This window comes from Phyllostomus discolor, chromosome 5, assembly GCF_004126475.2.
Source record: "Phyllostomus discolor isolate MPI-MPIP mPhyDis1 chromosome 5, mPhyDis1.pri.v3, whole genome shotgun sequence".
NCBI classification, from domain to species: Eukaryota; Metazoa; Chordata; class Mammalia; order Chiroptera; family Phyllostomidae; genus Phyllostomus; species Phyllostomus discolor.
In genome coordinates, this window is record NC_040907.2 from 158,240,317 (window position 1) to 158,267,764 (window position 27,448).

General features: G+C 43.8%; 1 protein-coding gene across 5 annotated transcripts in view; it reads right to left on the minus strand.

Moving 5' to 3' along the window:
- SORCS1 (sortilin related VPS10 domain containing receptor 1) overlaps nucleotides 1-27,448 on the minus strand; it is a 485,789-nt gene that overhangs the window by 302,249 nt on the left and 156,092 nt on the right. For all 5 annotated transcript variants that reach the window (XM_028513157.2, XM_028513156.2, XM_028513155.2 and 2 more), the window contains exon 2: nucleotides 4,308-4,375. In XM_028513157.2, coding sequence (XP_028368958.1) covers nucleotides 4,308-4,375 — 68 coding nt within the window. The remainder of the gene's footprint in view (nucleotides 1-4,307; nucleotides 4,376-27,448) is intronic.

The following is a 27,448-nucleotide window of genomic DNA, read 5'->3' on the forward strand; positions in this document are numbered from 1 at the left end:
AGATTAAAGTTGCATTTGCTTATTTGCTTAGGTATAGAAAGATCGACCACAAGGCAGATGGGACTTGAGAAGATGGAGATGCAGTGAAATGATTCAAGTTTATTAACTCGCATTCCTGTAAGTGTGTGGGCTGATGTTTACTAATTGTGTGACCCAGAATACACTGCGAAAATCAACTGAGAGCATGCAACAACACACGTCTAGCACTCAGCATCGTGCCCGGTACATAGTGAGTATTCAGTAAAAGCTAGTTTTTATCATTGTTGTCAGTATTGCCATTGTTACCAGCTTCGTTGCCATTATTAAACCAGCAAGTGCTGGGTTTAAGGACTTAAGCCTAGTTGAGAAGAGAAAATAGACACCTGAGCAAAGTAAAGAAGCAACACTTACATCTTTATTACAACTTCTGGTTGTATGACAGTGTGTCTATTTACAGTAGATTTATCTTCTTCTGGGATCTGGCAGTTTGGGTGGCTGCTTAAGGACCTAATTCAGTACCATTACATAGGGCAGGTTATGAGCCTCTTTTGCTTTAACTGTCTGTCCACAGACCTTTGCCCCCCTGAAGGATGAACCCCTGGAAGACAGAGCCTACATGCTGTCGACCTGTGCATGCACCCACCTCCCCTCCCCTGGACCAGAACAAGAAGAGGGATTAAAGGCATTCATTGATTCACCTGTGTTGAATTAATGAATGAGAAGTAGGATTATATTGCTGACGGCCAAGGAGTAGAGATGAAAACTGTAGTACTCACTGGCCTTTTCAAAAACAGACACCTACTCAGCATCATCTCTGTGCTATGCCTGCTCTCAGGGCTGCGGGTGCCTTGAGACTCTACAAACTGGCCTGAGCCCCACCAAGCCCCAGGTCTGGGGCACAGGCAGATGTTCTGAGAAGAAAGTACAAGCTGATGGAGGAGCAAATGAGTCAACATTTTAGTATCCTACTTTTTTAAAAATTTTATTTATTCATTTTTAGAGAGAGGGGAAGAGAAGGAGAACGAGAGGGAGAGGAACATCCATGTGTGGTTGCCTCTCACATACCCCATACTGGGGACCTGGCCCATAACCCAGGCATGTGCCCTGACTGGGAATCAAACTGGCGACCCTTTGGTTCGCAGCCGGCACTCAATCCACTGAGCCACACCAGCCAGGGCAGTATCCTACTATTTTTAAGCAAGGCCAAACTAGATGACTAGAACCACGAGGAGCTCTGTTCCTGGTCCCAGCCGTGGCCCGCTCAGGCCCGTCCCACGTCTCCCCACATTAACACCCCAAAAGACATTCCCTAAAGACCAAAGGCAGGCACCGCAAGCTGACCAGAAATGCCAGCTCTACCAAAGCCCTTGTGAAACATTCCAAATATGGTTCCTTCCCCTTCCCTTCTTTCTTTTCTAAATTATATTTTCGCTGAGGCATGTGTTCCTCTGTCAAAGTGTTAAAATACTTAGTTCTAACAGCACAGAACACCCACAACAGTCATTTGTTATGGACGCTGTGCAACACATGACATATATGGCAAATGGCTACTGTATGTTAGGAAAGTAAATATGTGTGGGTATACTGTGCTTGTATATGTATGTGTGTGTATGTGTATATATACTTAATACATATATTAAGGCTGACAAGTCAGAGGGTCCCTGTTGGCGCACTGGACCAAGCTTAAGACCCTGGGGTTGCTCCCTCAGAAAGGAGGCCTGATACTACTGAAATATGACATCATTTTAATTGCAATAACCTCTTCCCTTAAGATCAGAAAAGTACATTAAGTACACTCTTCCCAGACGGGGGCATGAGTAACGATGCCCATTGGAGGGAAAGAGGCACGTTGAACGTCACCTCCAGCCGTCGAGGACAAGCTGAGCCTTGTGCCCCTCCAGCGTGCCCTTTCCTGCAGCTCAGGTTGACAGTAATGGCTGCTAAAAGCCTGTCCCACTGAGACAGGATTGCATACCTTTTCATTTTCTAATAGGCCGACTACACTTTATATGGCAGGTGCATCGCAGAATAAAAGCTGGCTTTTACTTGCATATATGTAAATACATTAGAGAAATTTATCAACAAAGCATAAGCTCATTCAGTCACTGAGATTCTGATAAGCAGGGACTGGATTTAAACAATACAGCAGATGTCAGGCCCTGAATACATTAAAGAACTGCATTGTTTGAAGTGCTACAAAACTTGCCACACTTTGATTCAGTTACAAAATCTCCCTGTGATATAAACTCTGCACAGTTGACCTCCTAGCTGGGGGAGGAGTTCAATAACCTAAATGCCTGACAACAAATGAAAGAACAGGCTCTATCCTTTTCCTTGGTCTATTGGAATCCTCCTAAAGCACAGAGCAACTAATCTGGGGCTTCCTGTACATAGTGTCAAGACCAATGGAAAATACACATCAGATAAAAGTGAAATTTAATAAACGAACTCTTTGCAGGGTTTGGCAAATTCCTTCCGGGTGTCTATTTGATCCAGGATGCTCCTTGTATATGACACCAGCATTCCCCTGCAGGGGAAAGCCCTGCAATCACATTGCTACTATGTCAATCAACCTTCCCTTCCCAGTTACCATTGACTGTATTGGGGCAGAACCTAACACAAATGGGGCGCCCGGAGTCTTCCTCCCTAAACTCTAGTGCTGAGACTGAAGGCTGGTAGCCAGGCTTGCCAGTCATATGAACGGACAGGTGATAGAATGCCCATTGATCTTAAGCAGTGGACACCCAATAGTTTCTGTCTGCTCAAAGACCACGCCCCCTTTCCTGTTATTAGTATAACCACTCCCACTTAGTCACTGTGTGTGCGTGCATGTGTGCTGGGGATGAACGGTCCCCAAGTGAGGTTCAGCATTGTTATATGAGCCTGGCGGTGATGGACCGGAACACTGTAAGAGAGGGGCATGAGAACTACACACATGAACTTAAGTCAGAGTTAAGTCAGGGGTCTGACGCATGCTGCCTGTCAGGGAAGTCGGATGACGGGAGATGCAGGCAGACCACAAGGAGCCTCGGGAATGAAGAAAAATCCCTGCAAGATTCATAGGCACTCATCCATTTACAGTAGCTACGATACCCATTATGGTATGGGTACACCTAACCATTTGCCCATACCATAAAGGGGAAACAGACCACAAATATACCTGGTGACGGTTAAAGTTAGCCCCAACATTTTATTTTTTTCCATTCTATTTCCCCATAATAGTCATTTCCCACAGAAACTACAAACAGATATAAGCTCAACCTCTAGAGATGGTTGGGGTCGCTCTTCCTTCTCTGGCGAGCACAGTCCACCACACTCTCTATGGAGTGGCTGTTCCTGCTTACCCTCCCAGCCCAGTCCACCTGCTTCTGCTCTCACCTCTGGGCTGGCTGCCACAGGGAGCTCTTTCCTACACGAAGCCCAGAACCCTCTTGGCTCGGGGCTCCAGTCTCCCTTAGAGACTCCCTTAGGGGCCTGACCCCAAGCCAGTGATCGCTGAATATTATTTCCGGGGTTGTCGTCTTCAGCCTCTCCCGGGTTCAGAGATGATCATGTGACCCAGGTCCAGCCAATCAGAGGCCCTCCTGGGCTTCAGCGATTGGTTCAGGTGTGGGCACATGACACAGGCTGATGGGGGAGACCCAATTAGGAGTGAGATAAAGTTATTTTTAAAAACAGAAACAACAAATTACATAGTCTTCAAAAAAAAAAAAAGAGGCCGAGATAATAGCTCCCTGGGTTCCTAGGGACTTCCTTTTGTGCTGGTATTCAAAAACACAGTCTACTCCTAAAGCACCCACATCATTCATTTGAGAAGCACTTACTGCACACTCCAAAAGTGTGAGGGGATACAGGGTGAATCCCAGAGATGAAGGTGTGTGTATAAGAGTGTGTGCCCACCTGCATGCTCCTATCGAGCTGCGGAATCACGGAGAGTAGGCTTAGAGAGTGTGGCACCCGGAGCTTGCTGGAGTTCTGCAGACCTAGAAGTTGTTTTGATCCCCTCTGTAAAGATACCCCATTGTTTCGCCCCTGCTCCATTAAGCTCACAGATCAGTGAGAACTGTGGGAACCAAAACACATAACAACAGCCTAATGCACACTTTAGCAAAAGACCTGACTGTGAACAAAGAAGGAGACTGTGAAGAAGTAAGGATCTGGCCTGGAGATAGACCCCGACCGTGGCTAAGGGGAACAGAGAGCAAACAGAGGAAGGAAGGGTACAAAGAACCAGAAACCCTCTCGCCCGGGAACAAAGCAGGTGGGGCAGAGCAAGTGGGGGCAAGTTTAAAGAACAGAGCAATCATTAGCTCCATTTCTCTGCTTACCTCCAAAGTGAGCTCTCAGTGATGCTCCCCAGGTTATAGTCGTAGAGCTTCGTCAAAATGAGAATCACCTGAAGGCAAAAGGAGAGCTCATGGTTAGTCTCCAACAATTACAACCTCATGGAAGTGAAATGGCCCCAGGGAGGGTTCAGGATCCCTTTAATGCGTGCTTAACGTAATTGAATGAATTGTTACTGCGTTCAGTTACACTGACTGGGGGAGGGCTTGCCAGTGCCTTCCATGGAACTGCTGGAGCCTGATCCCTTCCCCAACTTTCTCCACGATGGGTCAACAGCAAGAGTCACCTGCCATCCCAGGCATTTCTTACCCTGATGGGCCTAACACTTTCAGGGACGATTTGCAAAACTGTCAAATGTGTGCCCTGCAAGGTAGCCTCTGCACACATGGTTTGGCGAGTCCACGACGGAGCCCTAGAGGCTGCACCACACTGGGCAGGCTACTGAGCTTCTCGGAACCCCAATATGCTATGTCCCAGAAAGGGTGGCTGTGAGGAGTTAAATTAGGTAAGAATGAAAATTATCCTGATTTAGCTTGGGGTTCCCTCCCTCCCTTCTCTTCTGCAGGCTTGGCTTTATCAGTTTCTTCTGACCCCCCAAATTTGGGAAAAGCCACTGGATGGAAGCTACAAGGGCTCAGCAATGGTGTTTTACAGGCTCAAAAATATGTTTTATGGGGGCCTAAAGTCTACAGAATCTGAGAGGCCCTCCATAAGAAACAGAATATAAGATGATGATTTCAAAATAGGAGCAGATCCTGGGAAGGGACCCGTACAGTTGAGGGGCACTGAAATTTAAGCTTCGTGAACATCAAAGCAAATCTTCCTCTTCTGCAAGCCTATTGCTCACTCAGAGGAACACCAACTATTCAGTTCATTCCTTCAGAATTCAACAAATACTTATTAAGCATTTATTAGGAGCCCAGGATTTTTCCCAATGCCAGAGGAAAATACAAATACAGATGAGGCCTGGGAGTCTATGGTCTGGTTAGGACAGAGGGCACTCATCGAATAAAACTAAGCTGATAGAGAGCGGACCTACCTCACCTCAGTCCCCCTGAAACGCATGCCCACCCTGCAGCTTGAGAGGCAGACACGGGCAGCAATGAGCAGGGTCCACCCGGCTACACGAAGTACATGAGCACCCGGGCGCCTGGGGAGACTGAACAGAGCAGGGTGTTCCGACCCCCTGATGTCCTCCTCCCTCCTCACTTGTTCTTCTTACGTAACGAAAAAAACTGGATGGGGCTGCTCCATTTTCTGTTGAGGTTCATATTCCTCTCTTGATACTCATAACCTAGAACATTTGGCCCATGACTGCTGTTTCCAGCTCAGCAGAAAAATGTTGACATTGATTTCCAGGATTCTGTCTGGGGGCCAAGAGATCAGTTCTGGCCACAGTGAGCACAGAACATTCTCCTCCTGATTTCCAGGGCAGCAAGCTGCCAAGGAATGCTGAATCCTTCCAAGTTCCACTCTGCTGGCAGTGGGCTTGATTTGCTGATGGCACAAGCATCGGTGAGCAGATCCCGAAGACTTCTTTCGCAATAAGCACACTGGAACTCCATACCCTTATGTTTGCTCCAAGTTCAAGGCGACACAAAAGATCCGGGGACCTGCGTTCTAAGGCCACTCCTCTCTTAAATCACTGCACAGGCTTCCTTCAAGGATCTGTTCAAAACTTGCCTCTTTAGCAAAATGTGAGCATGTGTGAGGTGCTGGGCACCCTGTGGGCACATCAGATGGCGTGCCTATGGTGGCGGCATATGCTCAACAGATCCGCGTGTCAATTAAGTTGCTCGAAGTGCTAAATTTCAATCACTGCCGTCCCAGGAACGCTGATCACAGCAGCAGCAGGGTGGCTGTTTGTTTGAAGACACAGAGGGATGTTGCTGCTCCACCTCGCTGAATAGGCCTATAAATCCCCCACGGAGAAAATGGGAGCAGTGTGGGTGTAAAGCATTTCTAGGTAGTTGCTCTCTTGATACAATATGGCCACAAACTAGATAAAGAAGTTCAGCTGGTCACAGGTTGGGTCTCCCATCCATCTGATGAGGGAATTCAGAGGAACTGCAGAAAAGGAACTCTTAACCTACCATGCAGTGGGGTGGGGCACCCCGTGCACACGCACAACAATTGTTAAGACCTTCACAGGCAGGTGGGCAGTGAGGTACCAGCGATTCTTCTTGCTGGGCTAGTAAAACGAAAAGGCCAGTGGTACACTCAGGCACCCATCAATACTGCGCCGGAAGAGGTGTCTTTTCTGGTGTCTCAAAGCCTCTCTGCTTGAGCCAATCTAATCCTTCTGTTTTCAGAATGATCACGGCAAGGAATAAGGGAGAATTACTAACTTTCAGTTATGGTTTCAATCAATTATATGAAATCTCTGTCCCCCTCTTTTTCCCCTTAACTGTCCATGTGTGTTGTTTAATACAATAACTTAATCCGGATCATGACATGTCCTTATAGTTGATCTGCTTTGCTGTTGTTTGTTTGTTTTTCTGTCCCGGTGTTTTAGTAATGCTATCTAACAGAATCAGCGCCTGTTCAAGTGGTCACAGGAAAAATCACCACCATTAGATAAGAAGAAAAGGAGAAGGCAGTTACTATTCTGGTCCTACTGTCCTATGTTTTGTGACTTCCCCAACTTAAAAACAAAATCAGCCCTGGCTGGTTTGTTCCGTTGGTCGGAGCATCGTCCAGTACATCAAAAGGTTGCAGGTTCGATCCCTGGTTAGAGTGCATCCAGAGGGCAGCCAATCGATGCTTTTCTCTCACATCAATGTTTCTCTCTTTCTCTCTCTCTCTCCCCCCTCCTTCTCTAAGAGCAATAAATACATTCTCAGCAGAGTATTCAAAGAAATCAATGGAATGTTTTAACCAAGTGAAATGCTATATGTCCTTAAACAATACATAAATGACAATTTATTTTTATTCATTCAGCAAACAATTTTCACGTACAGAGTTAATTCCATGAGTCCAAGTGCAGAGCACCTAATTACAAACCCATCAGTGAGAACGAGTCTGTTTGCCTAAACACACACTCACACAAAACGGAATCTCCATCAGCACCTCCCTTCTCTGTGTCTTGTTTTCACCCTGCAGTAGCACAACAACCCTGATTCAAAATAGTAAGCGGTGCATATGGTAATAGCTTTTGGGGGGCTCATTTCTAAATCTTAGGATACTTTCTTTAAATGGCTATAATCCAAACATCTATGGCTTGACAACTTCTACCCACATGGTGCCAGACTTCAGTGCCCAGTTATTTCCAGGACTTTCCACAGTTACATACCCAAGTAATCCCCAACCCATCTAGGAGCCGCTGTCCTCATATGCCGTGTGTGCTGTACTTTTGCTGTGGCCCCTTCCTGCTACAGCCATTACTCACAAAACTTCTAGGGGAAACTTTGCTTTGTCTGTACTTACAAAGAACACACTCACCCACTGAGCTTCTAGTCAAAGCTTGCATTCCTTACAGAGCAGGAGGGTGCCAGAGCGGTGCGGGGTAAGGGCCTCTTCCAGGGCGTGATCCCAGGCGTCCTCCCCAGCGCTGAGTTCAGTTTCACCACCTTCGCTCACCAAACTATTATCCCTTTGCCTAAGGTCTTCCAAAGTTCCTACTGAAGGATCCTCCCGACTCCAGCCTCTCACCCCTCACCTCTGCACATAGGTGTTAATGAACCATCCCATAGAGAAAATGTGGCATCGCATTTCATAGACAACGGAATACTATCATTCAGCCATAAAAAAAGCAAATCCTGCCATTTGTAATAAGTAAAGCTGGAGGGGGTGTTTTACTAAGTGAAGTAAGTCAGATAAAAAACAAATACTCTAAGGCACCCCTTATATGTGGAATCTTAAAACAAATGAATAAACAAACAAAAGCAAAAAAAGATTTTGTAGAAACAGAAAAGAATGGTGGTTGCTAGGGACTGCAGGAAGGATGAATGGGGAGAAGCCGGCTAAGGGGTGCACACTGCATTTATACAAAGAATTACTTCCAAGGATCTCATGTACGGCATGGTGACTACAGTTCATAATAAAATAGTGTGCACTTGAAAAATACAGAGAGTGATCTTAAGCATTTTCAATTAAAAAAACCCCTCAAAACAATCAACCAAAACCAACAGATGGAGTTAACCATGTGACATGATGGATGTGTTCATTCATCTTGATCACGGTGATCCCTCCACAACGCACATGTGTATCAGACCGTCCCACTGTATTCTTTAAATATATACAGTTACATTTGCCAATTATTCCCTAATAGAGTTTTCAGAAAAATGAAAATAAACCATCACAGAGAACCCTGGAGAGGAGGCGGAAATGCCGATCCACTCCTCCCCTTTTCTAACCCAAACTTCTTTCTGTCTGTGCTTGGTTACAAAACAAAAGCCTTTATAAAGAAAAAAGACATTAGTGTGTAGAAGGCTAATAAGAGTGTTCCAGCATAAAACAACAAAAGCCAGTGAAAAATGCTCTGTTGTATCAAACAGCAGGGCAAGCCTTACTTCCAGGGATGTGTTAAATGAATCAGCAGGGCAGCAGGCTAAGTTCAGACCTTGGCGGACTCCATTAGGCCAAGTACTTCGACACATGACACCTTTCAAGGCAACAGTAGTCATTTTTTAATTAACACACAAATATAATGTGGGAACAGAACCCATACATTTAAGGGACCTCTAAAACAACTTCCTGGTAACCTGATTCTACATAGTATACTTTTGAAAATGTACATATTAATTACTAGACGGTAGGGGACCAAAATTTATTCCACATTTCAAAAATATCAGCATAGGAATTCTCCATTTGTCTGCTCAAGGAGAAAACATGGTGTCTTGACTCTTTCCTTTGATAACTTAAATGATGCGCCTCTGAGGAGGGGGCGTATGGAAAGATAAGGGGGTAGTACATGTATTTCTCATCCCCTCTCCCTCCTGAAGGAATGTTCATATCCCTTTATGAATGCTCTCTTCTTTTCTTTTGAATCCTCGCCCAAGGATATGTTTTTATTGATTTTTAGAGAGAGGATAGGGGGAGGGAGAGAGTGACACACAGAGAGAGAGAGAGAGGGAGGAAGGAGAGGGGAGGAAGATCAATGAGTTGCCTCCTATAAGTGCTCCAATTGGGAATCAAACCGGCAGCCCTCTGGTGTACAAGACGACACTCCAACCAACTTAGCCACCTGGCCAGGGCCCTCCTAAGTCTTTTGTTTAGGAGTAGCAATATGGTTGGAAACAAAGGGTTAAGGAGAATCTTTCTTGAAGGAGGAATCTGCCTAACAAGCTATTCTTCTTAAGCTATGGATTCAGGGTGGCTCTGGAAGAACTACGGACATTTAGGGGGATTTGAGTCCCTCCAGGACACTTGGCCTGGCCACCACCCTTCAACTCATCTCACCTCCATCTAGGGGAAATCTTGAAAAAGTAGGACATGTCTCCTCATTTTCCCACTGTTAATGATTTGCAATCTTTTTTGTGTTGGAAGTACCCAATTGTGTAGGTGGAACCTACTCACAAGGGAAACAAACATTTGACTTTGAGCTTCTGGACAGTGCACACTTTGGGCCACAAGATCCTGAAGTGTCTGCATTCCTGACAGTCTGTAGTTCCACATCCTCAATAGTGAGCAGGGTGACGGGCTTGTAGTGTATAAAATGAGACACGTTCTTTTGTATTGCTCTCACTCGTTAGTGAGTGAGGGCTGGCTCGGGCAGGTGTTTAAGTCGCAACACATGGGGAGACTCCATGGCGCTGAACCACACGCTATGGTTCACAATTCCACCCCCTGGGGTGGGCCACGGTCTGGCTCGAAAATGGCAGCAGGCTGGGATAGGAGATGAAGCTGCCTACCTGCATCCTTCCCCCACCAGCTTCCAGCAGCCCCTGGGCTTTCCTCCCGGCCTGGTCTTGGATGGCTGCCTCTCTGCTGACTGCAGCAGCTTGCCACAGTCCGTTCGGATGGACGTTTACTGACGTGATGGAAGTGAATACAGGCACAGAGAATTATACGGGGCCTGAAAAGGTCTAGAACAATCATTCAGGGGAACTGAAGAGTTGGATAAAATATAAGGAGGGTGTTTAACAGCCAGGAATTTGCTTTGTTTTCAGCTGTATTCTTTGCACTCCAGGTTAAGGGAAAAGAAAGAAACCCAAGACAGTGGTTTTCCTAAAAATATGTACATTCCAGATTGTGTCTTTGGCTCAGTCAGCAACTGCTCAACTTTCCAGCTTAAACAGAGGTTCCCATTCTTTTGAGAAGCCGTATATTCTTTAAAAGCCTGATTTAGTAAAAGCTATGCACATACAACAATGCATATAACTTCAATGATATATCACTGATCTCCTGAATCCTAGTGGGGTCATGAATCCAAGAATGAGAATCTTCCATAATTCCCAGAAAATGAGAGCTTTGTTCAGAAGAAAGATTTTTCAGCTCTAAAATTCTACACATTTAATTCAATAAGCATTTATTAAGCCTCCTGAAGAGTCAGGAATAAAAAAATATATATGTGCTGAAACACAAAGGGAGAATGATGCTCAGCACCAGCCCCTGGAAGCTCACGGCCAAACGGAGAGGCTCCACTGTACACAGGTCTTTACAAAGTGGGGGAGGAGGGGAAGACATGCAGCAAGAGAAAAAGTGTTCATGTCCTTTAGAGAGCAAGAAAGAACAGTGTAATCGGGAATATGTTCTTATAAAGGAGGCTTTCCAGAAAATCCCAGAGGACAGGTAGGATTCTGATGGACATGAGAGCATACAGAGATGGTGTTTCAGGGGCGGGCAGGATGAGGATAGACATCCGGGTGTGAAAGCTCACAGAGCAGTCAGAGGAGAGCGGGGCCTCGGGCTCAGCTATAGCTCAGACTGTGAGTAGGGTCACACAGCATATCGGAACACGGACAGATGCTTGGGTCTCCTGAGGACGGCCTTGATATGGGGACGGCGGTGTGCTGCGCTGAAAAGGAGCAAGCCTTTGGAAACAGCAGGCAGCCAGATGTGCAGTTGTGGCATAGCCACCACATCCGTTGGAATGCCTTTAATAGTAAGAAACAATACGAAAGGTATCTCTAATATTAAGGGATGTGTTAACTTATATAATCAAGGTCCAGAGTTCACATAGTTCCAGGACTAGTTTAGCCAAACGATGGCATCAAAACCTACTTGTCCTCAGGTCCACGAGGCAGTCACAACACTTCTTTGCAGCACAAGCAGACATGCCATCAACCAGCAAAGACAACAATGACCTCTACTGCAGGGGTGTCAAACTCATTTTCAATGGGGGCCACATCAGCCTTGTGGTTGCCTTCAAAGGGCCGAATGTAACTTTAGGACCGTATACATGTAACTGCTCCTTAACACTTAAGTGACAGCTCAGCGCTGCCACCGGGTAAAAACAAGGTGCTGGGCCGGATAAAACAAGGCTGAGGGCCAGATTCAGCCCACGGGCCTCGTGTTTGCCACCTGTGCCCCAGCGTATTCCCAGTTGTGTTTTGTGTTGCTTTTAAATGAGAAAGGAAACTTCCAAAAGCCCTCCCAGCAGACTCGGTAGTCTCGAGAACCAGTGGCTGCAGGGAAAGCTGAGAAAAGAAGGAGCTGCTATTTTCACTCGGCATTTTCTTTGGTGAGAGGCGGGCTTCTCCAGCAAAAAGAACCGGGGAGTGGCTGCTGAGGAACAGTGAGTGGAGTTTGCCATTGTGGGGCCTCGAAGATGTCAAATACTGAATGGACTTCTCTTATTTCATAAAAAGAAAAAGAAGCAGATAACATACCTCTCCCCTTAATCTTCTGGAATTGTGGAAGAGGAACACAATAGGAAATGGAAGAACTCTGTAAGTGTTACAGTGCCGAGCAATGTAAGTAGTTGCTGTTATTCATGACATCTAGCATTTATTGGATACCTACTTTGTATATGAGACAAATTTCATTATTAAAGGTATTTCAAGTAGAGACTGTTTGGTTTTTTTCTGTGAAAAATGAGGCCCACAGAGACTAATTTAAATTACTCAGCTTGTAAGTGGTAGACAGGTTTAACTCATTATATAAACTCTTAATCACTGCTCTTACCTACCCTCATGTTACACTGCCTGAGTGTGACCGGTGCCGTGCAGAACCACTGAGGGACCCTCTCTTTCTTCCAATTCGAATCTGTCACATGTGGTGCTGACCACAGACTCTGACTCTCTCACTCTGCCTCCTTCCAGACATTTCTGGGATAGTTTTCCTTATAATAGACAAATTTGATTTTTAACTCTTTACTGACCTCATGCCAATGAATTTTTATTTGTCATTTTCCACTTATTTTTAAAATCTTTGAACCTTGGTGAAACCCTTGTTTAAGAACTGATCCTTCCACTGAACTCACTACAGAACTCGGTTGTCCCCACATAAGGATTCCTGACAGTGGATTTGCGTACGTCTAAGGACACATTTCAACAGGGTGGCTTATAGTATCATCATTTTCAGAAGATGTAAGTGAATGTGTAATAGAGCTCCATTGGAGTCATCAAAGGGAAGAGAAATCAATAATTACTAAACAGGACCAGGAAACCCCAGAGGGGAGATGAAAGGTGGGTATGATGGTGTGCATACACACAGCCACACTCATGCACTTGAAGTCCTCAGACAGAGGTAATCCAGAAATGCAAACACAATTCGAAACAGAAGACCAGTAGAGGGAATGGGATAAATTAGGAGTGTACAGCCAGCCAGAAAGTACTTATATTTTTGCCTCTGGAAAGCCCTTAATCCTGAAACGAATATCTCATTTTGTAAGAGCCCACACATAATTTAATGTAACATTTATTTATATGATAACCTCTGTGTGACACTGAAATGGTGTGAGTTAAGCATCCGCTGCACCACCCCTGGAGAACTTAAAAGAAGAGACAGCCAACAGCGAGGACGCAGACAGAAACAGAGGCATACAGACGGCCTAATCAATGCGGGGCACAGAGCAAATCGTGGCATATGAGAGAGCTCTTGTGGAAAGCAGTCCATCTTTTAGTAAAATGTGCTGTGTCCTCCTTCTGAGTCTGCTCCCCTGTATAGGTCACTGGCTGCTAAGATGTAAGGCCACGGCCAGCACACAGCTCTGGAGCACTGTGTCAGGAGCCTCCACATGAGAAAAACTGCAGTTCTCATTCCAGGCAACTCATGTCTCCTCCCCCTGTCTTCTGGAAGCCAAGTTCCTTCCTATTAGTAACAAGTAAAGGAATGCTTGTAATGAACGGCTATTATATTCTAATCCTAGGGCTAGGTCATTATATTTAGCAAATAAATACAAGAAATGCAACAAGTGCACTAGACCAACTATTTTCAACCAGTGTGCCACAATAATTTTTAAAATGTGCAGTACCGGACTAGTCAGTCAAGTTAGTCAGGGGTACTGTCCTCTGTCCCCTTAGATTGTCAAATAAAGATAGCCAACACAATAGCTGTCTTTTGTGAATGCCCTGTCTTGAACCATAATATATAGGTCATATAATAAACAGAGTTGCATCTTATTGGCCACCTCACAAAATAAGGTTGTGTCTGATTGGTTAATTCTTGGTATCAGAAATCTTTATATACAAGTATAGACATCTCATTTAAAAAAAAAACTCACTTTGGAGCAAAAAAGGGGAGGTAAATACTATTATTTTTGTAAAATATACCTTTTGGTGTGCCTTAGAATTTTAGTACTTAGTTGATGTGTGCCATGAAATGAAAAAGGTTGAAAATCACTGCACTATACCTAAGTTGCTTTTTGATGCAGATCTTTAAAGAAAAAGTTGCTTTTCTATTCCCCAAGGTGTGAGGCACAAAAATAAAATTCTATTAATCTCACAATGCTAAACCATACAGTATAATGACACCTTATTCCTATCTATCATTCTCTAGTCCTCCTCCTCTTTTTTGAATAATAAAAAAGAAGATAATTCCGGAACCATATATCTGTATCTATTAGATGATGTTGACCATTTCATAGTCTTCTTCTATTTAAATGACTCTGCACTAAATTACACTCTATTCTAATCCTCTACCTTACACCATGGGAAGTAGGGAAATCCTAAATTAAATTATATAGTTTTTATAGCCCTGGCTGGTGTGGCTCAGTGGATTGAGTGCCGGCCTGCAGACCAAAGGGTCGCCGGTTCAATTCCCAGTCAGGGCACATGCCTGGGTTGCAGGCCAAGTCCCCACTAGGGGGCACACGAGAGGCAACTACACATTCATGTTCTCTCCCTTTTTCTTTCCTTTCCCCTCTCTAAAAATAAATAAATCTTCTGAAAAGTATTTAAAAATTTAAAAGAAAGTATTTCCTTTCTAGAAAAGATGCAGATATCAGCACCAATGTAATTCTAAAAGAGCACCAAGATAAAATGATTTTACAAAATATGAGGAAAATGTATATTCAAGACAAGACTTCTCTGTATAGGAATAATAAAATAGAAAATTAAGCAGACCTGGAGACTGAAAGCCAAAGCTTCAGGGAATGAAAGCATCTGAGGCTAGGGAGTGGGGGAGAGAAGCAGGAGACCCTCGGGGTTGTCTGGAGAGCTCAAGTGCAAGGAAACCATGTAGAATACCCGTGCCAGTCCACTTTCCACAGCTAACGAAACCAGCTACACACCACGTTTCCCTCATTCTCCTTCGCAGTGCTTAGAAGGGAATGAATGTCACGCCCATTAAGACACCTGGTATTCTGAGTTACAGAAACACTGGTGAGGCAGACAATTGTTAATTCGGAGCTGTAAAACAATAAGAGACTGTTTCTTGCATGATCTCCTCTCAGGAAATCTAGAAAACAAAGGGAGGAAAGCTTCCATATGTTTAAGTAAAAGGGGTACAATTTGAGTTTGCTAGGAGAGAGAGGGTGGGGATGCGAGAAAGGGTATCATTCCTTTTCAACTTCCTCGATGCACGGGTCGGAGAAACGGAGGTCGCCAAGCTCCCAAATCACTATCTGTCTGTCTGAATTGTAGACATTATCTCAATATTAAGACTCTCCCTATGCGGGAACACACCATTAAGCACAAACTGCCTGCTAACAATACGGGGTCCTTCTATTCATTTGCTTCCTTATATTAAGCTTCAATACAAAGAAATGAACCACATATTTCCCTTTTCTACTTCTCCATCTTGGTTTTTATGCTGTTATTCATAGGTCTGGAGAGGTTAACTCAATTTTTAAAAATACTATTTTTCAAGGTTAACACACCGTACTTACAGGAAGCTAATAAAGAAAGATATGCATAGTATGGCGATCCAAGTGCCAGAACATGAACCTCAATAAGACACTGGAATAAAAAATGAAAATAGTGTAAGCTTTTATATACATTTTTTTCATTTTCTCTTCTTATTTTCTACACAGTACAACTAACAAAACTAATGAGAATAAAACACCAGAGACGGTCAACATGCTTAAACTTTTTTCTTTACTACGGAAAAGTCTTAATGTAGATTAGGGAGGAAGAGAAACAGTTTACTGCCTTCAAAAATAAAGAAATAAACAATAGCAGATTTTTTGTTTGCCTTGTCTAAGTGCTAAGGTTTGCTGGAGCACAATTTGCCACAAAGAAATTTCAAAGCTTAAAAAAGCTAGCTTGAAAGTGAAACTTAAATAGCACCTGGAAATCCCAAGTGAAATGTATTAGTAAATAATAATTTCTGTTGGAGAAAAAAATCCTACAGCAGTTAAGTGATTCTTATCCATCCTGTGTCATTGAATCACAGAACCAAAACGCTTCCACAGGATTCCAGTTCTAATCCTTTACAGCGGCACCTAGAAGGCTGCCGGGCGGCTATACAAAATTAGCATTTTGCCACTCTTTTATAAGAAACTTAAGACAAGACTAGAAGGCACCGGAAAGATCATCTAACTCCAACCACCTCACTTGATAAGTGGTGTAGGTTATACTTTCAGAAGAATCAGTTCTTGAATAAGAAGCTTCTGAGAACGCAGAATCCCCTTAGCCTGGCTTATGCCGATTTGGTGCATGAAGCAGGGGTTCCTGCGTCCGGGAAGGAGGACTGGATGGGGCCAGTTCTGAGACGGGAGGTTTGGAAGAGGGGGTCGGAGGGCTGCGACCAATAGGGTCAGGCGGAGATCCAGGTTTTGAGAGGATGAGAGTCACACAACTTCAGGGCTTCTCTTTAAGAAAAATCATACAAAAATATAAACAAAATGAGGTATAAAAGTGGCTATTTATTAGAACGAGAAAATAGGTCACCATAAATTACCAGTGCTATAAAAATATGTACATTTTTCTTCGGAGAGACCTTCAGGCAATTTGGAAGGAGTGAGGAAAACAGAAATGTTTTCTGATTTTGACCTGGCTTCCTCTCTCTCCACCGGGACGAATCAGTCACTCCCCCACACTCCCAGAAGTCACAGGAACCCATGTTTATAAAGGCTTTGAATCTTAAGCTTCATTAGCTTCACTGGAATTCTGCCTTGGAGTGCGATTCGACATTAGATGCTTATTGAATCTTTTCAACGGAACTATCCATGTCTGCAGACCTGGGCTATGAGTCAGGAGATATGTACTGCAGCCTGAGTCATGCTGCTCACCCACCGTGACACTGAGGCAGCCGATGTACCTTTCTGGGCTTCAGTGTGCTCCATGGTTACACTACATGTTTGCAGGTTTCTTCCCATAAAAACACCACTCGATGCTTCCACTACTCCTTCTTTAGTGTTGCCACACTTAGTGAATGCTACTTCTATTCCTCAGGCTGGAGCTCTGAGTCTTCCTTGACCCTAATCTGCTCATTTCCCTCCAAAGCTAATCAGTTACTAATCCTATACACCCCCCCCCCCCATCTAACCTCACCTCAACCCGGTCTGGCCCACACCAGTTCTCACCTAGAAGAAGGCAATGCCTCTGACAACGGTCAGCATCTCATCCTATTCCCCCTCAAGCCATCCCTCTACATTGCTACCCCTATAATCTTTTTCTAAATAGCAATCGTGTCATCTAGCCCCACTGTTTATAAAAACATTTCTGTGGTCTCATATGGATCTAAAAATAAAGTTTAAATCTCATAATATGATCTACGAGGTCAAGTATGATATGGCTTCCGCACTCACATTCAAATCAGTGTCATATCAATGCCCCCTTTACTCTCAAAACTCCATGTAAACATAGATATAACGTTCTCCTGACAACCTGAAAGAAAGCTGCTATCTGCTGATGGCCTGGCTGAGTCTAGTTATATTGGTGATGGGCTTTTCTAGGCATAAATAACATGTCCCAGCTACATGAGCAATTATTGTAGCAAGCCTCTAGAGTACAGCGGGCCCACAATATCCTGATCAACACTAGAGTATTGCCGTTCCATCAAATTCCAATGCTAGGAATGATATTCCGAACACTTTGAATTTCTTCTTGCAAGTTTAGGCTCATTAAAGGATTAAACGCTACAGATAATTTAATGCCACGCATCTCTTTGAGGGAGGGCTGAGTAGATGTAAAACATGTCTGCGATCCAATCCAAATGTTTATTGATTTTTCTGTCCTTGCATGGAGGAGTTTTAGCTTTCCTGTACAGCTCTGTGAGAGCCCTGGAGGATGGCCAGGACCCTGTAGAGACCCACTTCCACTCTGTGAGCTGCTGCTCTCTAGAAATGGGCACCCGCCCCTGGAAAAATGCAAGCACATCAGGGAGCAGATCTGACATCAAAGCCTGAAATTCTGGACATTGACCTGCTTTTTTCATGAGACCCTCAAAATCACTTCCACTGTGCAACGGGGACACACCCCAAGAGAGGTTGTGTGGGCGCCGGGGGAGGGGGCCCAAAGCTAGAAGTTAAAGCTGGTTCTGGTTACAGACCAATTTTAATTCCTTGTATGACCTTAGTCAATTTGTTTGATATTTTTCCCCATTTCCTATAAAATGGGATTGATAAAACTAGAATTCCCTTTTACTAACTGGATTGTTATCACCAATTTACTTCATTGAACACTTTTAAAAGTGTGTCACTTGGCTAAACATTTTGAATAACAAAATCTATATACATTCTTAACTATCCTATAAAACCAATACTCATTTCCTTCCTTTCTTCCTTCTCTTTCCCTTTCTTTTCTTTTCTTTTTCCTTCCTTCCTTCCTTCCTCCCTTCCTTCCTCCCTCCCTCCCTCCCCCCTCTCTTCCTTTCTTTTTCTTTTTTTTGTGTCATTTTTCAGATGGCAGATTAGACAGTTTAAGGAATCAAGCTCCATATCAGCTAGCACTTAAGTAGAAAGGCTGTCATTTGGACCCAAATAAACAGAATTCAAAACTCAGACACTTAACTGCCATGGTGCAAGACCCTTTTGGAGAAGGAACAATAAGAGCTTCAAAGAGTTTCAAAGAGTACACTTCTTGCTTTCAATCAGCCTAATGCAAGGTTCTGTCTGTCCTATTCTGTCTGTCTGTCTGTCTATCTATCTATCATCTATCCATATGAGTATATCTATCCCACAGTGCGCAAGATCTATCTGGGAAAAGTTCCTTCATTGTTAATATAATGAGAATGATTTGTGTGACATTGATGTACCCTGGCAGCCAAGGAGAGTGGACTGGAATGCTCATGTGTGAACAATGATGACTTCGCTGTACTAGTCAGTGGGGGTGGTAGACACCGTTGAGTGAGCATGTGTGCTATGTAGCTGCCTCATTCAAAATGGCTGAGCGAGTACAGCAATGAATCCATATCAAATTTTGTGTAAAGTTTTTAACATTCCTCTGTGGAAACTATTTGGATGATTCAGAAGTCTGCAGTTATGGGCAACTGGTGATGGGCAGCTTCATCACAATAATACACCCACTCATGCATCATGCCTCATGCAGAGTTTTTTGGTGAAACATCAAGTCACCCAGGTAACTCAGCCTAACTACAGCCCAGATTTGATGCCCTTCTGATTTTTCTCAAAACTAAAATTACCTTTGAAAGAGAAGAGATTTCAGACTGTGGATGAGATTCAGGAAAATATGATGGGGCAGCTGATGGCAATTGGGAGAACTGTGTAAGGTTCCAAGATGCCTACTTTGAAGGGGACTGAGGCATCATTGTCCTATGTAGAATGTTTCTTGTCTCTTCTTCAATAAGTGGCTCTATTTTTCATAGTAAATGGTGCGATACTTTCTGGATAGACCTTGTATATTTGTTCCTCTAAGTGCTACTGAGGATGCAAAAAGAGGGAATGAATGCGGCCCTCATTACACATTAGCTGGGGAGACAGTCATTGAGCTGACAGGTTAGAACGGAATACTTTAGAAACTAAGTGCCATGGGAATAAGGAGAAAGGACCAAGCCCTTGCTACATGTAAATGGGACCTTTCCAAGTTCTTACAATAAGCCAGGTGCTGTACAGTACACCATTTAGTTCACTTCATCATCCTGGTGAAGATGGGTTGTATTAGTCTCATAAAGGAGATGAGATGGGCTGGGGTGCAGGTCACACGGATTTAAGCCAAGATCTTATTGGCTTCTGACCTGGAGCTGAGGCCTTGAAGGGCGGGCTGAGTCACCTCTCCCGCCATCCTGAGCTGAGGGGTCATGTTTACATCGCGCTCGCTGAGACCTCTGTATATTCCAGGTGATGGAGCCACGTCTCCCCTTGCCCACCAGCAGGTATACACACAGAGGGGTCAATTTCAGAACAGAGGAGAGAAACTTCCCAAGAATCGACAAGACCATCTAATTTGCTAATGAAGCACTCAGAAACTGCAAGTCACTCAAATGTTCCTAACTCGAACACAGCCAATGGGACTTCAGTGAAAGAAGGATCAAGAAGGCTAGAAAAGAGTGATGTCTCTACTCCACATGGGAAATAAGTTAGAAAATGGATATGCTGCTTCTTTCTTTTTAATCCTTTAATCCTAAATCAAGACATCAATGAAATTTAGAAACCCAACATCCTATAAGCCCTATCAAATACAAATCTCCCAGGAAAGAACCGAATTCCTGGCCTTGTGACAGGGATTGGGCATCATGAATCTCTCTGCAGAGAAAAGGCGCTACACTGTTCCCAATGTTGGACAGGAGTGTGTGGGGGTCCCTGCGCCCAGTCAGGGGGCTTCCGTAAGTGACACAGCGTGAGCGGAGGAAGGGGAAGCGCATGGGCCAGACCTCGCCCTCTGGCTGCTCCTGGAGGTGGAAGGAAAAAAGAAATCTATTTTCTTGAAGATGGAACCTCTTCTTTAGATTTCCTCCTATTTTTTCCTTTAAATTGTCCAAGATTAATGTGTGTGGGGGGGGAAGGCCCCGCCAGCTGTTTATTTTGATGCTTACTAAAGCACATAGAAGTAAAGAATTAGCATGGACTAAATCATTTATTTAGACCTTTACGGTTGTTTTAGATAAATCACTTCCATGAAAGCAATGCATACCCAAGCAATAAATCATTGTTTGGCATTCTGTCTTGAGGAAAAGATACCACTTGGTAGAATTATTGAATGGCAGCACCTGGCAGGGAGGCAGGCAAAATCAAGTTAAAGGTGATGTCCTTGCGTAACAGGATTTTCATGGGAGAAATCTGTAGACTTGAGTGTGATTCAGTGTTGAGACCCTGCCCTTTATTCACAAGGTTTAAATGAGCACCTACTTTGCTAATGTATCAGATATTATGATTAGCCCAGTATAACTTAGCATTATGTCATAAGTATTATTATTGTTACAGTATTGCAGTGACTACTGGCCAAGCACAAAGCCTAAGTGCCTAGGATACACTGATGGAAACAGAACAAGTTCTATGCCCTTGAGTCGATCACTATTTAATGTGAGGCATACTGTGACAGTGGTGCACACAAAACGCTTCGAGGACTTGCCTAGTAGGAGGACAGGAATCTGGAAAGAGTTCACAGAGGCAGTGTCATTGCACCCAGACCTTAATTTAGCCAAAGGGCTAGAGAAAAAGGAAGAACATTCACCACAGAAGCCTGCGTGGGCGCATAAGAATGCAAGGAGGGTGCCCATGTGATGTTTGGTGGAGAGGGAGTGTGCTGATGCGGTACAACTCAGTGAGGGTGGAGAAGAAAATGAGCGAGGGGAGATGGGAGAAGAGGTTTAAAAGAGAACCAGCAGAGGGAAAGGATGACCTTGGTGGGCCCTAAACACTGTGCCTCCTAGATAAAGTGGCCCTGGAGACCAGAAACCCAAACCGGTTTCTGTCTGCCAGGCAAGGCTGTGGATGTGGTTCATACCCAGTCTTGCTAATTACCAATTCTATGTGCGTCAGAACCACAGTCAAGTGTTTCAGGCCAAAAGACAGAATGACCCTGGGACTCTCCTTCGAATCAAATCAAACGTGTTACTGCTCTATGGCCCTGCTTGGCGAAATTCTCAGAATGAAACCATGATCCTACCTTTTTATTGGGGAAAGAAACAAAGCAGCTCCCACAGGGCTGAAGTATCTCAGATTTCAAAATCTGAAGTGTCTTTTCTTTTTTCTTAGAAGCCCATGCCACACACATAACCTGAAGTCTGACGCTCAAAGCTGTGATGCCCACAGCCTCCCATTACTCCTGGCAACTGGTGACAAATTAGTGCAGGCTGATGACACCTGTCACTTCCAGCACAGAAGGCTGAGCACTTGGAGTCTACACTTCTAGAGGAAAAGCAAAACCTTTCCATTCTATCGACTGCATCAAAGGTTCCTGAATTATCTCCTTTTCCTCTGGCTTAAATAATAACACATAAGAGCATGGTGTCCTCAAGGAGTGTAGAGAACCAGTATTTCCCAACCCTCCTTTACTAAGTGGTTTAAGCAAGAGGGAACTTTCAGCCTCTGCTAGAGAGTTTCAACTTTGCCAACATTTGCTGAAAACAACACTGCTGACTACTTGAGTGAAGGTGACAGGCACTGGGAAATGTCATGAACTTGATGCTTATCACCTTAACAATATTTGCTGCCTTAAAAAAATTAACTATCTTGGTGTAAGCATTTTTTTTCAAGCTCAGAGAAAACTCAACATGCTGTTGGCTACCTGCCAGCCAGAAATGTTTCACCCCCAGGAAGAAATTAATCAATGAACAACTCTCTATTGAATGCTTACCGTGTTTGAGGCAGAGCTGGTAGACCCTTTGGGAAGCAAAGAGAAACATACAATGTAATTTCTGCCATCCAGGAATTCACAGTCTGGGTAGAATCTGATTGTCACTCATTTATTTGCTCAGAAGCACTCAAGTTTCCCTTGCTGTGATAGGATTAACTGCCTATTCCTCAACACATCCAAGGTCATTCTACACAGCACCTATCTCCTTTCTAGTTTTAACTGTTGCCACTTCTTGCAATCTTGCAATCCTGATTTCCCTGCTATTCTTTGAACCACCACGAATTTTCAGGTCTCTGGGGCTTTCTCAATTTCTGGTACCCAGCTCCAATGTCACCTCCTCCGTGAAGCCATCCCAACCTCCCTGGGCAGAGTTTGTTGCTTCGTCTCGGCTTCTTTACTCTTTTATATTTCTCTTACGGCCTAAGCACATAATTTTATTACTTGTTCATCTGTCTTCTTCATTATATCGTAATCTAGTTGTTGAATTATTTTTATGTGGTTTCTTTCAAGCATGACATGAAAGAGCCTCCAGTATATGTTTAAAAATATAAGTTAGTACAGAATGAATGAAAGTATTTATATGTGCAAGTCTACTGTCATCCTCGACACATAGTAGGTTCTCAATAATTAGCTTTGTTAGGATCATAAATGCCCATTAAATATCATACTTTAAAGAACAATGGACTACAAATTATAATGCAGAATGGTGCCAGCACATTTTCAAAAGTTCAGCATTAAGGTGAGCACGATATGTTTGTGGCTCATCAGTTAAGCCAGCCTGATCAGAGATCACAGTGAGGTTAACCATATATAGCTGGAGAGATAGACTAGGGTCATTTTTTGGATGGTGTCTAGTGCCAGGCTGAGCAATTTCTAGAAGTCAGTGCACGTGGTGAGTAGTTAGGGCTTGAGCACAGAACTGATCACACAATACTGAAAGTTCAAAGTTAAACCCACCAGCTATGTAAAAAGTGATTAGCAGATACCATCAAACCCTTTCTTAAAGGACAAGGGAGTAAATATTTTAGGCTTGTAGACCACAAAACGCTCATCACAGCTCCTCAATTCCACAGCTGTATCATGAAAGCAGCCACAGACACTATATCTACTAATGGGCGTAGCTGTGTTCCGTAAAACCTACATTCACAAAAACAAGCAATGAGCCATATTTGACCCTCAGGTTGCAGTTTGCCAGCTCCTGGATTAGAGCCATAATTGGATGAACTTTAAGAAGACATTTAAGGATCTATTTAAATGTGCTGTTGTAAAAGTTTGGAGGCTTATACCAGTGTGGTGCAGTAGAAATCGGGGGGAAAAAGGAAAACAAATTACAGGGAAAACAGGAAGCTAATTGGATACTATAAGGAAAATGAGGAAGAATCAAAGACCATATTTCAAGGTTGCAAAAAAGAGGACTAGGGTAAGAGAGGCACAGTCAACAGGACAGGGTCTTCTTTGTTAAATATCTGAGGACAATTCTCCTAAAAAGTTTGAAAGAAAGTGTCTGAAAAGATGCACGTATGGAAACCAGAAACTTGAGATAATCAAAGAATCGAAGAGAATTATGGTGCTGAGGGGACAGAGATGATTGAGTCCAAACTTGCCTTTTTATAATGTAGCAGGGTGGATGGTGTTTAAATCATAGATCGTCACGCAGATGACTGTCAAACCACAGGGGCCCCAAATCATGTTTTGTTTGAAGAACACGATATTGGCCTTGAATGCACTGAAACACAAAAGTGGATCCGTTGCCAGAATTTAAAATTCAGGAGCTGAAATATGAAGTTGGAATTCTCACCCCTCTTGAAAAAAAAAATTAGAAGATCCGGCAAGACTGGGCTTATATTCCCACAAGGCAAAATCAGCTGGATAGCTCCGTGGCTCCTGCTCACAGGACATGGACTCTGCCTCCAATGGAGTGAACCCCATGCCGTCTGTCACGGGCATGGCTCCTGTGGCCCAAGCAGGCACCGGAGTTCGTGAGCTCTGATTCCAAGGTCTGGGCTCTGAAGTCAGATGCCAGGCTGCCAGCCTGGCTCTGCCACCTTCTTGCGGGAGGTAACTTCACATTGTAGGTTTCAGTTTCCTCCCCATGTAGGTGTGGAATAAGGTGAGTTCCGACCTCATACGATTATGATGATGATCAACTGAAATATTATAAGCAAAGCACTGGCATAGAGTTCCTCAGATGTGAGCTATTGTGATTATTATCATTATGGGAATTTGAAGCCCAGCATCATTACGGGAATTTGAAGCCCAGAAGTTACATGAATCGCCAAGGTCCACACTGTCAGCTAGTGGCAGAGCCAGTAACAGAACACGTTTCTCATGAGCCCAGGGCCATTCCCATTACTCTGAGCGTATTCCACTACAAAAGCAATAGGGGTGTTTGAAAACCTAACAAAGGTGCGCCCTGAACCAAGAAGAGAAAGGAAACAGTCAGATATGATGATGGGCCAGTACGTCAAACCACGTCCATGTGTTCCACCCAGCTGCGGTACAGTGGCACAGACATAAGATAATCGTGTGTCTGTGACTCGCTATTTTTGTTCAAGCCACATAAAGGAATAGAATCATTTATTTTACCGTCTGTGGCAGAGAACCAAAACCAAGCCACATCTCAAATCAAAGTGTGGTGACTTTTAGTTGCACTCTGTCCTGGAGAAATATTGAAGGTAGAAAGACTGGCAGAAATATCCCAGAGTTATTTTACCCAATTTATAAATTCTAAGTTTCTGCTTGTTTCACAAGTGGATGAGAAAAAGTGCTAAGTCAACCAACTTTGGTTAATTAGGTTTTTCCCCCCCTATTTGGTGACTGTAAATCAATGCCACACCGACTTCTAATACTTTCATCCTGGCTGAGAAATCTGCTGCCCCTCGCCATCCATCACTTCTGCCTGTAAGTGGCCTTGCTGACACCTGTCTAAAAAGCATCCAGTTCTCCAGTTATGCGCATTCCCTCTTTTCTGCAGCTTATAGGGCAATATGCTGGTGGCAGTTTTTCATAATAAGTGGGAATGCTGTGGGAGACCAGTTGTAATGCAAAGGTCATATTTTTAAAACTATTTACAGATTTTAATTTGTAAGGTTATAATGCCATATACTGTCAATAATTCGGGATGGAGAATTACAGCTGTTAATGGATAAATTCTTCATTCTTCTTCAGCACTCACTCCCCTAAGAGCTTTAATTTATTTCATGGAAATGTGATTTCTTAAACTTTGAACTAAAGGTTTCATTTATTTATAGGGGAAAAAAACAGGTGGAATATTGTAAGTAGTTCCCTCACAAGTTCCAAGGGATTTGAACCAATCAAAGGCCACAGTTCAGAATAGAGAGATTATTAAGTATCCCACTGACCTAAAACATGTTTATGTTGTCAGTGTACAAGAGGCTTAGGACTCCTCACTCCCCACCCCACTAGAAGAAATAAATAAAATGGGAGGCAAATGTTGCTGAAATACACCAAGCACCGGAAGCTAAAGGAATCTCAGCCTGTTTATAAGAATGCACTTGCAGCCCCGGCTGGTGTAGCTCAGTGGATTGAGCGCGGGCTGGGAACCGAAGTGTCCCAGGTTCGATTCCCAGCCAGGGTACATTCCTGGGTCGCAGGCCATAACCCCCAGCAACTGCACATTGATGTTTCTGTCTCTCTCTCTCTCTCTCTCCCTCCCTCCCTTCCCTCTCTAAAAATAAATAAAATCTTTAAAAAAAAAAGAATGCACTTGCTATCATTGTGTGCTGCCAAGAGTCTGTCCAAATGCTTTTTTTGGGAAAATAACTAAACCTGAAATCTCGTGAGATTATGATTGCTGAACTCGTGTCTGGGTTTGTTAGGAGGTTATGAACTTCTTTGAGTATTTGCTGACAGCTATGGGCACCACACACACCACTTCTCATAAACAACAGCTCTACACAAAACTCTGGGGCAATCTTCTGACGCTCATTTCCTTCGCTCTGGGTGAAGAACTTGAGTTACAGAAATACAGACGACCCTCCTCACACAGCCAAGGTGCTTTTTTTCCAAAACAGACAGAGGACAGAGGCAGACAATGTGATCGCTTCTTTTGGGTACTTGTAATCTCAGAGGACGCAAAAGATGAACTGACTTTTCATCTTTGAGAATCCTTTTCCTGACTCCCAGTTTAGACTCAGGCATAATGGCGGTGCTCAGAAAAATAACTAGTTGCCCAAGGAGAAGACAGCTCGGCCAGGGCTCCTCATCACAGTCCCAGGGGGCACTTCAGAGACTACGCGTTTGGTTCTTTGTTCTTCCTGTCACCTCCTTTCCTGTAAATGTGCTCCCAACTACCTGATTCTTCTGTGTCCGTTAGGGTTTGAAACTCTCATGGATCTCCAGGGAGAAGCTCAGAAAGTATGATAAGCACTGAACATTCACGGGCAGTTCCTGAATTTCTGAGGGAAGACCCATGGAAACTTACTGGCTTCCATTGTTTTTGTAGAGTTCCACATCCCAGGCCACCAAGAATCGGACACCAATATATTAACCAAAACATGGTAATTATCTCTATAAGGGTTTTGGTACCTGGAAGTGGTCAGGTATAATTAAGAGAGTTACAATATACTCTTGGATTAGATTGTGTGTGAGAGGCTGAACTGCGTTCTTTAACCACAAGAAAGGCCTTTACTGAAATCTGATCAGGGAAAATACAATCTTAGGCCCATCCACGACTCAATGCCAGTGATTCTCCCTGTGCTGACATACACACACACACACACACACACACACACACGCACACACACACACACACATTTGGGGGATATATGTATCACTAGAATTAAATAAATTATGATAGAAAGGAATTACTAACAAAATTAGACGTTGTGCTTCTGCCTGCCCAGGTAAGGATCATGCTTGTCCAACATACTGCATACGCATCAGCCGAGACGGCTAAGCCTGCAGGTCCACAGAGCTGTGTCAGTGCGTGAAATGCAGCAACGTAACAAAGCACCGTGCCCAGTTTCAGGGGTGCGTCAACTAGATTTTAGGGTCCTTCTTCTCTTTCATCAGACTATTATCAATTTCAGAAAACTGTCTGAACGCAACAGTTAAGAAAAATAACTTTTCAAATACTCAAT